The sequence below is a fragment of the Eulemur rufifrons genome, chromosome 9, assembly GCF_041146395.1.
Source record: "Eulemur rufifrons isolate Redbay chromosome 9, OSU_ERuf_1, whole genome shotgun sequence".
In the NCBI taxonomy this organism is placed as follows: Eukaryota; Metazoa; Chordata; class Mammalia; order Primates; family Lemuridae; genus Eulemur; species Eulemur rufifrons.
Genome location: NC_090991.1, coordinates 35,939,769 through 35,951,860, shown reverse-complemented (window position 1 = coordinate 35,951,860; position 12,092 = coordinate 35,939,769). Strand labels below are relative to the sequence as shown.

The 12,092-nt window shown below is 50.8% G+C and overlaps 1 protein-coding gene and 1 non-coding gene across 2 annotated transcripts; one reads left to right on the top strand and one right to left on the bottom strand.

The window, feature by feature from the left end:
* Window positions 1-722: 722 nt before the first annotated feature.
* Window positions 723-7,747, bottom strand: PSMB3 (proteasome 20S subunit beta 3). The gene is made up of 6 exons (XM_069481319.1): window positions 7,660-7,747; window positions 7,145-7,329; window positions 5,088-5,195; window positions 3,867-4,044; window positions 1,721-1,815; window positions 723-852 (listed from the first exon to the last, which is right to left on the bottom strand). The coding sequence occupies exons 1-6, from the start codon at window positions 7,660-7,662 to the stop codon at window positions 804-806; spliced, it is 618 nt and encodes a 205-aa protein (XP_069337420.1). The 5' UTR covers window positions 7,663-7,747; the 3' UTR covers window positions 723-803.
* Window positions 7,748-8,599: 852 nt separating this feature from the next.
* On the top strand, window positions 8,600-8,673 carry TRNAN-GUU (transfer RNA asparagine (anticodon GUU)). The gene has a single exon. It is a non-coding gene; the product is annotated as a tRNA-Asn (tRNA).
* The last annotated feature ends 3,419 nt before the right edge of the window (window positions 8,674-12,092 follow it).

Below are 12,092 nucleotides of genomic sequence, written 5' to 3'. Positions count from 1 at the left end.
TGAACTTGTCACCTCTGTGTACATCATCTCCATCTGAACACTTTCAGCTTAAAATCTACAGGTTCTGAAACTGTGGTCCTGGACCAGCATATCAGTAGCATCTGGGAGTCAGGTAAATTCTTAGAGCCCACTCCAGATCTACTGAATCAGAAACCGTTTTAACGAGCCCTCCAAGCGATCCCGATGGAGGCTAACATTGGGGAACCACTCTGCTATACAGATACTCCGCTTGTTTTTTATCTATTGCATCTGTCTACTGCCGGTTGCAGGTGCCTAGGCCTCCAGAAGGTCAGAATCTTGAGGGACGGTTTCAAGGTATCAGTGTTCTAGAAGCTCCACAAGTGACTGATGTGCAGCTAAGTTTAGTGAAAAGGGTTCTAGTCTTTGGAGTCAATGGAAATGGGTTTATATCCTTGCTTTACCCCTTCCTAAAGTAGACTTGGATAAGTTATTTAACTCCCTTTCGTCTCTAAATAAGGACAATCTTAATTACTTTAAGTCATTATGATGATTAAATTCTAGAATGTGTAAAGCACTTTGGGCAGGGCCTAGCACATAGCAGGCACTCAACAAGTGACTTGCAGATTATCCCACTGGTGTCCCAATGGGGTACAGTGCAAGTCAAAAAGAAAACCCCAGGGCTGAGCTATACCCTGAGTAGCTATTTGTAACTGCCCAGCTGGGACAGAGATCTGTGGGAAAGCATCAAAGACAAGCAGGAATGAAAGAAAGGCTATTTTATTTCCACCCCCCCAAAAAATAAGAAAAGAATAAAAAGGTAAAGGTGGGCTCTGGGAACAGGGTTAGTCCATTCGGGCCTTCAGTGTCCTGGTGGTGATTTTGTCCTTCTCACTGCAGAGGGAGAAAAATCACAAGAAAACATCTATACCCATCTAGACCATGACTGCACCTCCCTCTCCAGCCCGGGCAGGGGAGAACAGACAGCTGCCCTGCTAACTCGAGGCGTGACCGTTCTCCAGTTACAGGAATGTTAGCTTGTCTCCTCCGCTGCTGTGAGGAAGGGGAGGGATGAGAACAGAGACTTTGCACAGGTGAAGCCACCCAGCAGAGGCTTTCCCAGAAGTGACTTGGGGCTGGACTATGAAGCGCAAGAAAGGGATCGAGCTCCCACAGGCCTAGAGAACAGGTAACAAGAACACGTAACAAGGTGAAGGTGCGGTGAATGAACACAAAAGAACCTTGGGTGGTAAATTCTGTGTTTTTCCCGGTAATTAAGCAGGCTAGCCCATAAAAGGGTCCAAATGCTTACTCTGGAATGTAGGAAAGCAGCTGGGGGGCCACTTTCTACCCTATCCAATTAGGTTCCTAGTGACAGCCCCAGACATATAAGGGGGCTGTCATTTAGGGAGCTGGCTGGGGATGGAAAATGGTCCCCAAAGCTCAGTGTATCACACAGTTCTAGGCTCCAGACTGGTGGGAGCTGGGGGAGAGGATGGGGAGCTGCCTCCACACAGATCCCTGAGACTTTGGGGATGCCCTTAAAGAAGAAAAGAAATGTCTATTGTGAGCAAGGGGAGGAGACTCAGGGTCGTGGAGCCTCACCTGACAGAGGCATGACCTTCTGCTAAACTGCGTCTGCCAAAAGCACCTTTCTTATCTCGTACCTGACCAGGGCTAGGAAGACGGGGTGTGTGTTTGTCAGGGAGAGAGAGGGGCAGGTGTCTGCAAAGCTTCTAGACTTTTCTCAACTCATACTCACATAATGTGGACAATGACTCCCATGCCTGACACTGCATCCCGGTCCACGGCGTTCAGCATGGCTTGGGAGATGGTTTCAAACAGGTGTTCTGGATCCTGTCAACAAAGAATGCTTTCAAACCCACAGCCTCGGGCCCTAACTTGGTCTGGTCCCTTAACTCTTTTTTTTTTTTTTTTTTTTTTTTTTGAGACAGAGTCTCACTCTGTTGCCCGGGCTAGAGTGAGTGCCGTGGCGTCAGCCTAGCTCACAGCAACCTCAAACTCCTGGGCTCAAGGGATCCTACTGCCTCAGCCTCCCGAGTAGCTGGGACTACAGGCATGCGCCACCATGCCCGGCTAATTTTTTCTATATATATATTTTAGTTGGCCATATAATTTCTTTCTATTTTTAGGAGAGACGGGGTCTCGCTCTTGGTCAGGCTGGTCTCGAACTCCTGACCTCGAGCTATCCACCCGCCTCGGCCTCCCAGAGTGCTAGGATTACAGGCGTGAGCCACCGCGCCCGGCCCCCTTAACTCTTTTTTTAATTACTCTGGGTACATAACAGTTATATCCCTTAACTCTCTTTTCTAGGCTCAAGGTTCCCAGCTCTGGCCCCTGCCGTAACTGAATTAAGGGATGGTTCCCTGGATGTGGGAAGCCCTCTCAGCTCCTTCCTCGGAGGGAGCAGGATGTGCAAAGGAAAGTGAAAGGGGCTTCAAGCCCTGAATTTCTTCCACTAACCAGTGGTGTGACCGTGGGCAAATAATATGTTCCTTCACTGAGCCTCAATTTGTCTTCTGTAAAATAGGGCAAAGAATCCCTATTTGACTCCAGTGTGCTTTATCAGCTGCCTACTGGGCTTTCCTCCCAGGTGTCTAACAGGTACCTCAAAACTCAACCTGTGCAACCACAAACCCTCTTTCCCCAAACCTGCTCCTTCTCCTACATTGTCTATCTGGGTTAGCCTAGAAAACTCAGCCATCTCCTGTATCTCCTCCTCCTTCATTTTTTTTTTTTTTTTTTGAGACCATGGCCGGTTAATTTTTTCTATATATTCTAAGTTGCCCAGCTAATTTTCTTTCTATTTTCTTAGTAGAGACAGGGTCTCACTCTTGCTCAGGCTGGTCTCGAACTCCTGAGGTCAAAACGATCCACCCACCTCAGCCTCCCAGAGTGCTACGATTACAGATGTGAGCCACGGATTACAGATGTGAGCCACCGTGCCCTGCCCTTCCCTTCTGTTTTAAGTGACCAAGTTCTCTTGACTCCAACTGCCCCTCCCCCTCCCCACTGCCACTGTCTTTGCTCAGAACCTCAGCGCCTCCTACAGGCATTAATAGCCTATTACACCCCCTGCAGGCCTGCGATTCCTCAGGTTCCTCACTGGCAGGGAGAGTTCAAACTCCGCGGCATGGTATTCCAGGCCCTCCAGAGCCTCACCCCACGTCTTACCCACACTCCAGCCACTCCCAGCTGTCTCCAGTCAATGAACACATCTGGCCCCTCCTGTTCCTTTGCACAGGCTGTTCTTTCTCCCACCAGGCCTTTTTCTCTCCTCTTCCCAACAAACTGCATTTTACAGGTATTTGGGCATCTATCTTGTTTCATTAGACTGCGGCAAGCCCCTGAAGGCAGAGTGTTTCTGGTTTCCCCAAAGCCTGGCGGAGCTGGCACTCAATAATAACAGCCCACCCTCACTTGCAGATCTCTTTGCATGTTTTCCTCAATACCACTTCTAAGGTAGGTTCTATTATCCCCATTTTACAGTAGACATAATGGAGGCAGAGAGAGGTAAAGTGACTTACCCAAGAACATTAACTAAGTGGTGGGTGGATCCAGGTTTCCAACCCAGACAATCTGGCTCCCAGCCCCATTCTGTTCAGCTGCCTCTAACCCTGCACCCTGTTAAAGGCTTGTTCAATGAGTGAGTATGAGAACCCTATAAACCCAATGTAAGGAATAATTTATTTATTGTTGTAGCAAATATCTGACTGGGGTCTCCTAACAGACCCCTGACACCAGCCTGCCCGGAAGAAGCGGCAGCTGTGACTTTCTCTCCCACCTACACCCTTCTCCGCATTACCTGTCACATAAACACATTTTTTTCCCTGATGGCTGAGGGGGGGTACCTCAGAGCCCCGCCCTGCTCCATGCCACCAACTCACCATGTTGGGCTCCCAGAGGGACTCGCACATCCCGTACATTTGTTCGGCGCAGGTGCCACTGACCACAAAGTCATCAGTCACCATGGGGCAGCCGATGAGGTCTAGAGAGCAAATGAAGGGCTTAAAGGTCTTCGGGTCCAACCCAGCAATGACTGGCTCAGTGTAGTAGGGGCCAAACCTGTGGGGGCCAGCACCAGAGAGAGAAACCAGAACTCAAGAATGCTCTTTCATGTTCAGGCCTATTCAGACAAGGCCTTGGCCCAGACCCAGGGTGGGAAATGACCAACCTGTTTGGAAAGATCACCTTTCCCTGTGGCCAGCTCTGTTTAACCCTTTTCCCCTCTCCTGGCATCTGGCAATGCTCTAAGACTTTTTCATCTTCTTTCCTCTGATACCTTCATGGCCCTCTCACCCCTGACCCTCATTACCTCTTCCTTTCTTTGGGAGTTCTGTTTTCTTCTAATCCAAAGTCCTACCACCATTTGATCCTCTATTTGTACAGATCTACCTCTACTCCTTTAGAAAAAAATTTGAGGCCGTTTATAGGAAAAACACAGCAAAATAAAACTAAACCATTAAAATGGAATACAAGACACTTTGAACACAAAGTTTTGTTCTGCACCTCCCAGCAGGCAAGGCAAAGAGGGTTACTCTCATTATCTGCCAAAAGGAAGTGGCAGCTCATCAGAAACTTGTTCTAGACAGTGGTCTTTGAGAAAAATCAATCTTAGGGATCTTTATATACAGACGGACCCTGACTTATGATGATTCAAGTCACAATTTTTCAGCTTTACAATGGTGTGAAAGTGATAAACATTGAGTAGAAACCGTACTTTGAATTTTCATCTTTTCCTGGGCTAGCACTATGCAGTATAATATAATACTTTCTCATGATACTGGGCAGTGGCAAAGATCCACAGCTTCTAGTTAGCTACCCGATCACGAGGATAAACAACTGATGCTCTACAGTGTTCTGTGTTGTAAGCGTTTTTTAGATATTGTGGTTTGTGTTTTTGCATCCCATCATGTCTGTAAAATGCCCATCATCAACTTACAATGGGTTATAAAGTGAGGGAACATCTGCATAAAATACTCAATAACTAATGGCCAATATCCTCAATAAAAACAGTTAAGTAAAAAGAATCCCCTTCCTTGGTACTCCCTCCATATACATTTGAAGATTTCTGTATTTCCTCAGTCCTAGGCTATACTTCCACTCACCGTTTCTCATACAAGAGGTTGGCCACCATGCTCATCAGGGTATAAGGTTTGATCTGCCGACCTTCCTTCAACTCATACAGGTTGAGCCGGAACTTGAGGCGCTGGGCGCTGTGGTTGGAGAAAAGCAAGTTAGTAAGTCAATGCTGAATGTTCCCTAGTGTTCACCCTGTGGAGGTCAGGAGGAACATAAGACGACACACAGTCTCAGTCCCTGCCAAGGGAAAATTGCAAAGTCTTATACGTGTTAACAAGCAGCAGCTGCTATTCTAACAGTCTGGAAGGTGACTAAGAAGAAAAGCCATACCTCCCCCAGGGCCATCTCAGAGCGCCAGGATAGCCCCTGCATAGAGCAGACCAATGCCATACCTGCCGACGGCAGAGCAATGGCACCAGAGCAAAGAGCCTTAGAAACAACTTTAACTACATCTTATAGATAAGGAAACTAAGGCCTAGTGAAATTAACAGTTACTGCCTACAAGCAAGCAAACTCAGTGAGAAGAGCCTCCCATGAAAAAAAGGAAATGGTGTAAGGAGAATGGCAGTGACTGGAGAAGGCTGACGGGAGCCTTCACACTGACAGGAACCCTAAGCTGTCATTCTCACTCTACCAGGACAGGAAAAAAGGGCAGGCTAGCCTAGATCTCAGGAAAGCATTATGTTCTTGAGACTGAGAGAGGCTTTCAGAAAAATGAGAAAGAACATTTCATGACAAGCTTCCACCCATATTACCAAAATAGTCTTTTGAACTTCTAGGAAATAAGTCCAAGAACTGCTACTCCTTAAGCCACGGACTTCCTGCAGCACCTACAACCTGTGACCACACATTCCCTCTTGAAATCTTATCCTGAGCTGGGCTCACACCTGTAGTCCTAGCTACTCGGGAGGCTGAGGCAGGAGGATCCTTTGAGCCCAGGAGCTACAGTGAGCTATAATCACACCACTGTACTCCAGCTTGGGCAACAGAGCAAGGCCCCTCTAAAAAAGAAAAAAAGACAAAAAAACAAAAAAACAAATTCTATCCAGATTATTTTCCTCTCTCCTCTGGCTTCTCTTTTTCTCCAACTGCGAAATATAAGGCTCCGCTCTCAAACTGCAGCTGATTTTCTCCCTCTCTACATACTTTGTCTCTCCAGAATCTGCTCCCACAGATTTAACACATCACTAATGCCTCTAGAACCCTGAGAGGTAATTTCAAAACCCCAACTACTTGCAAGATGTTTCTATTTGGCTTGCCTTGTCTCCTCAAAATTGGTGTCAAAATCAAAGTCATCAACTTTCCTCCCAAACTAGTCCTAATTCCTATATTTCAGTCAACATTCTCAAAACAGGAATCACATTTGCAACTTTTCTGGATTGCCTACATGTCAGGTACCAGTCTAGATACTAGTATTAGGTAAAAAAGATACAGGTCTTGACTTTGATTGAATGGCTCTTTGGCCCCACCACACCCAAGTAGCCACTGGTCAGCAACAACTCTCAGAAATCTCTTCCTTTCCACCACTTCTACTCCATTAGGACCAAAACCCTCACACCAGGACCATCACAACAGCTACCTACCTCATCCCCCCCGACTCTCCCTTCTCTCAAATCCACTGGCAATTACATAACTAATCTGGCAGTTAACATGCACTAACTCATCATAGGTTGGTTATCTTTCTGTATGTCTGTCTTGTCTCTCAACTAGACCTGAAGTTTTTTAGGGACTGGGCACCCACTCTGGCCTTAGAGAGGTCTGCGTTGGGATCCTGGCTGACACTCATTAACTTGCATCTTGGGCAAGACATTGAGACCCTCAGTTTCCTCATCTGCAAAAGGGGACAGCAACATGGTGGTATCTAGACGAGAATTAAATGAGTCCACGAATATAAAATGCTTTCCACAGAGTAAATGCTGGTAAAAGTTGGTTAGGATACATCTCTGTATCGCTATGGTGTCCCGCAAAGTTTCGAACTCACAGGTGGTGGTTGGTAGATGACTGACACCCAAGCCGCTCAAGAAGCCGGGCAAGGATGGTCCGACAAGCGGCCTGGGTGTGGGCAGGGACCCCTGACACTTACACTGTCTGGACATCAGTGGCGAGTCCGGCCAGACCGATGTACAAACGGTCACCCATGGGAAAGATCTTCTGAAAGTCCGTGGTCACCATCTGGGCCTGGATCCCGAAGCGCCTGTCTGCAGCGATGGCCACACAGTTTTTCCCCTTCATGGCCATGACGGCCCCTCCGTTATAGGACATAATAGACTGGGACAGACAAAGCAGAGGGGCTCAGCTCGAGGGGTCAAACGCTGCCATAGCTCCCGACCCAGACCCAGACCCGGAGACTCCTGTACGCCCCGTTCGTTCTCCATTCTGGAAGTGCCTGGTCGCCCGAAACTCCAGCTCTGAGATGAGCACTGTGTGTCAGCGAGGTGCCGCAGTCGCCGCTTGGTCTTCATCGCGGTCCACTCGCGTTCGAACCAAAGCCGCTTCCTTACATCGACCCCTAGACCCGCTCTGCCCCCAAACTTCCCCGACGCTCTCCCCGTTTCTCAGTCCCTACCCCGTGCCCTTTTTCCTTGCTCCCCATCTCACCATGTTTGCGGTGTATTAGAACCCCCGACCTCCGGTGCAATTCCCGTAAACCGGTTCTCGCCCTCACTGCGCAACCACTCTCGCTGCTTCCTCTCCCTGGGCCGATAGGCCGATTCTTCCTGGCCACTTGGGCTTTCTATTGGCTGCACATCCCTGTCAGTCACTGGTACAGCATAGTTTGGTTGAGAAACCAAAACGGAGGCGGGGAAAGCGGAAAGTGAAAAGTCACTGCGAGTGAGGAAGGGCCTTGAGCCACGGTGCATGCTGGGATCTCGGCGGACCTGGACTTGGGACCGCCGCGACGGCGGGGCGGGACCTGTACGCACGTGGGATTGTGAAACCGGGTTTGGGGGTCTGCGGCCCCAGCTGAAGGGATGCCATGGCGCTTACCAACATGCTGTATGAGTTCGGCTAGTACTCATGCTAGCTTATTTATTCCCTCGAGAAATCTTTGCATCTACTCTGTCCCAGCCGCTTTGCTAGACTCTAGATAATCACTGGCCCAGAACAGTGCCTGGTATACAGGAGGCGCCCATTAAGTGCAAATTTAACGATGCGAGGGGGGAAAGGAAGGGTATTCTGGTTTTTGCAGGGTTCAGCTGTAATTGGGAGTTTTAAGGCTGGAGGTTGTTTCTTGGGACGTCTTGTAGGTCGACTTCACGTATCCCCGTCTCACGACCCCCTAAAAAGGGATGTTCTGGGCCTCTCCACATTTAAGGTAGCACCTGAGGATAGCCAGTGCCGACCCTTCGCAGTGCCAATGCAAGAGAAGCGTACACGTCCCTCGTCCTCCCCTCCCAATCCCCGCCGCGCCTTTCCCGGGATCGGGACCTTTCCTTTCGATTTCTTTCGTCTGATGGCGGGACCTCTACTGTGGTTTCTGCGCCGTCCAGGCTCGCTCCCAATGACTCGGCTCACTGCCACCTCAGCAGTCGTCGCGGTCTCTGTGGCGCAATCGGTTAGCGCGTTCGGCTGTTAACCGAAAGGTTGGTGGTTCGAGCCCACCCAGGGACGCTATAGGTGCTTTTCTTTTTTTTTTTTTCCCCGAGAATTGGAAATTAAGCTTTTGCTCATAACCGCTCAGAAGCCAAATATTTCTATTGACATGGCAGCGGTAGCACTTTTTCTATAGCAAATAAAAGAGTCATTGTGGGTGAAAATTCGTCGTTGTTCAGTCAATGATGGAATCATTTCTCCAGCACTTCCCTCCATGCCCTCCTCGCCCCGCCTCCAAGCTAGATTGCAGGAAACCAAAGACAGGTTTTTGTCTCCCTGTGTAACACGTTTCAGGATGCATTTTTCGTAGGATTAAGAATGAATTTTCAGTGGAGGTTGGACAGTTTTCCGTTATATGCCTCAATCGATGTTACAAATATTACATTTGGAGGGGAAGAGAGTGATGAGAGAGAGAAAGGCAAAGACCATTTGAAGGATGAAGAGAAACAAAGGTGGGAAAGGAAGAATATAGCTGCGACATACAGAGAAAGATGGGACATTACAGAGAAATAGGCGGCTCAGTGAGGGAAGACCCCAAGAAAATGGACAGGGGGGAAGAGAAGCATTTAATATGAGGAGCATCAGAAAAAGGGAAAGAACAAATTTTTTTTTTCTAGAAATATAGAGGAATGGGGAGGAGGATGGGGAAATAAGCAGAAACTGACAAAGGACATTGTTTTCTGGAGAGAAAAGGTGTAAAGGGCACAGAGATAAAGACATTCATGAAAGCACTAGAAGAGCCGCCCTCTCCTACCATAGTAATCATTTTATAAGGGCTGTTGTCCTCGCAATAGCCCCAAGTGTGTGCCAGAAATAATTACCTGGATTTCTCACGTTCCTGCCCTCTGAGAGCCTCTAGTCTGTGATAGACACAGTGACTCTTCTGATAAGTATTTGTCAGCTAGAGGACCGTGTGAGATACAAGCACAAAATCAAGGGGCTCCTAATGTCCGCACAGGCGCATTCCAGGAAGCAGGATGGGAGCCTCGATCTTTGTGGAGGATCGCAAAGTACTCCTAAGCAGTTCCTTCCGCACTTGGTCTTTCAATATTCGGCTCAACAGAGGCCTCTTCTGGATGGCCCTTCTCAGTGCTCGTCCACCCTTAGCGGGAGCTCACACCAGATGCTGTGGATTCTAACGGGACAGGCGGGACAGGCTGTGTGTCCCTCTGGGTTTGCTCCCATTGGCCTGTGAGCGCTCCTCGCAAAAGCCCGGCTCATCTACTTTAGGTCCCCAGTGCCTAGTGCAGTATTTGACATTGGCACATGACAGATGCTTCTGTGTTGGTTAATAGAATAAAGACTGGGAAACCAGAGAAATTCAGCTGTGGGAAGAGTTGGGTCAGAAGATTTTCCTGGTAAATCAGAAAGGCCAAGGATATGGGGACTGGTCGTCCAGGATGGAAGAGATTAAATTGGAGTTTTGGTAGGTAGTAAGGTCTCCAGCATGCTCCTTCTCTCTCCTGAATGGGGCTTAATAATTGAGGGATAAATGAATGGATCCCGGCTTAGCACAGTGGCCCCCTCGGGCAGCCCTCCAGGATTAATGGGCCGTAGTGGGGACGCAGAGGAGCGTCAACCCCAGGGGGCAGCCGTGTGGATTACGATGGGACCGACATCTCCGCGAAGCCCCTACAAGTTTCTCTTGCTCTGGGTCTTGAAGCCCGAAAGGAGAGACGAACCGGGAGTCCCTGCCACGCTCCCCTCCCGGAGAGCAAGTGGATGCGCGAGTCTTCCTTGGCAAAGGCCAGGATCCCGGCGACACACTTGCGCTGGGGACAGTGGGCGTGTCTATGCCAAGAGCCCCCTTTCCACAGGGGCCAGTGAACTGCTGCAGGAACAGGGGAGCAGGTGACCGGATCCTCCCTTGGCCCTTCTGCCACTGGTTCTCGGACCACTCCCTCTGGGCGGAAATCTCTCCCGCCCTTCCTTTCCTCCCTGCGCCCATTCCGCCGGTGTGGGCAGAGGGCTGAAGCTGGGGTCAATCGGCGGCCAATGTCCGCAGTTCTACTGGTCGCCGGCCAGAGAGTGAAAACATTCAGTCCGGGGCCCCCAGTTTTGGGGCTGACTTGGCTGCCAGCAAGGAGGGAAGGAGGCAGGCGCTCCGAAGCTTGGCAGATTCGTCTCCTAAATTCCCCAACTCGAGCCACCCACCGTCAGTGCGCTTAATGGCGCTCTGGCCGGATAATCGAGCTCTCTGGAGCGACAGACACCGTGGCTATCCCTAATAAATCGTGAAGAACGAACGAACGAATCGATCGTTCTAATGAGGCCCACGGTTGTCACCGTAGCGCAGTATCGATTCGCTTCCCTGGCGCCGGCCTCACCACTCCTCCCGGCTCTTCCAAACCCGCCTCCTGGTCTCCCTCCGGCCAGAGCCACTGGGGACCTGAGCCCGAGCGCTGGGTGGAGCCGGGAGCGACGGCCGGGGTCGGCTGGCACCGGCCGCTTTTGCGCTCGCCCGGCTCCTTCCGCCGCTGCGGCGAGGGAGGCGCACAAGCAGCGCCGAGCGCCCAGCGCGAGCGAAAAATGCGGGAAGCGTTCAAGGCAGGAAAAAAAGCGCGGTCCCATTTTCGAGCCCCGGCGCTTCGCTTTCTAGTCCCTTCTGGCCTCTCGCCTTCGGCCGGGTTATTGTGTCCCAGGCCTGGACTCTGAGTTCGCGTCTCCAGCTGGTCTCCCCGTCCCGGGTTGGGTTTCATTCTTTGCCCGAGCACGCCGGGAGCGCCAGCCTCCACCACACAAACGGAGACCCCCGCCAGGAGTCCCCCCAACCCTGGCCTCACCCTCCACCCCCCACTCCCCTCTTGCGGTTTGCTCCCCCTGAGGCGCCCTGGCTGGGTCCCGGTGCGCCGCGTTTTAGAGCCAGCGATCGGGCCGCCGAGGGGGGAAAGGGGGAGTGGGGAGGGCATGCCTTCTCTTACAGATGCAGTTATTAATTTTAAGGGAGTGTCACTTGGAGTGAATGAAAATCACCCAACGCGTGGCTGGAGGCGTCGCGTCCTCCGCCCGAGCCCTGCGCCCGTTGGTCTAGGCCGGGGCGTGGAGGACTGCGAGCCACATTTCAGCCCAGTCCTCATGGCACCATTTTCCAGGCGGGGGTGGGGATCTCTGGGTCAGTGGGGTGGGGGGACACATTTTGAGGGGAAGCAACTAATTGTGGAGGTTAACAGGAGGTGGATTCATCCTCCAGGGTCAGGGAGGCTGTTGGGAAGGGAGGGGTCTTGTCCCAGTTTGGGGGGCCCGGCACTGGTGGCGGGGAAAAGCCGCGCGAGCCTCTCCCCCTCCTTTTTCCCTCTCCGCAAGCACCCTGAAGGAATGAGGTCACGTGGGTGAGTAGTGGGCGGGACTACTCTTGTCTGGAGGAAAAAGCCATTTTGTCTCCCCCCCCAACTCTGGTCCCTCCCCTCCCCCCAGGTCCCCTCCCCTCCCCTCTCTCC

Bases quoted from the DNA above. Each gene is read 5' to 3' on its own strand.
- PSMB3 (XM_069481319.1), bottom strand. The intron at 5,196-7,144 runs GTAAGTGTCAGG...CTCCAACCACAG, and splicing joins GCCACTGATGTCCAGACAGT to CGCCCAGCGCCTCAAGTTCC. The intron at 853-1,720 runs GTGAGTATGAGT...CTCCCTCTGCAG, and splicing joins GGAGTCATTGTCCACATTAT to TGAGAAGGACAAAATCACCA.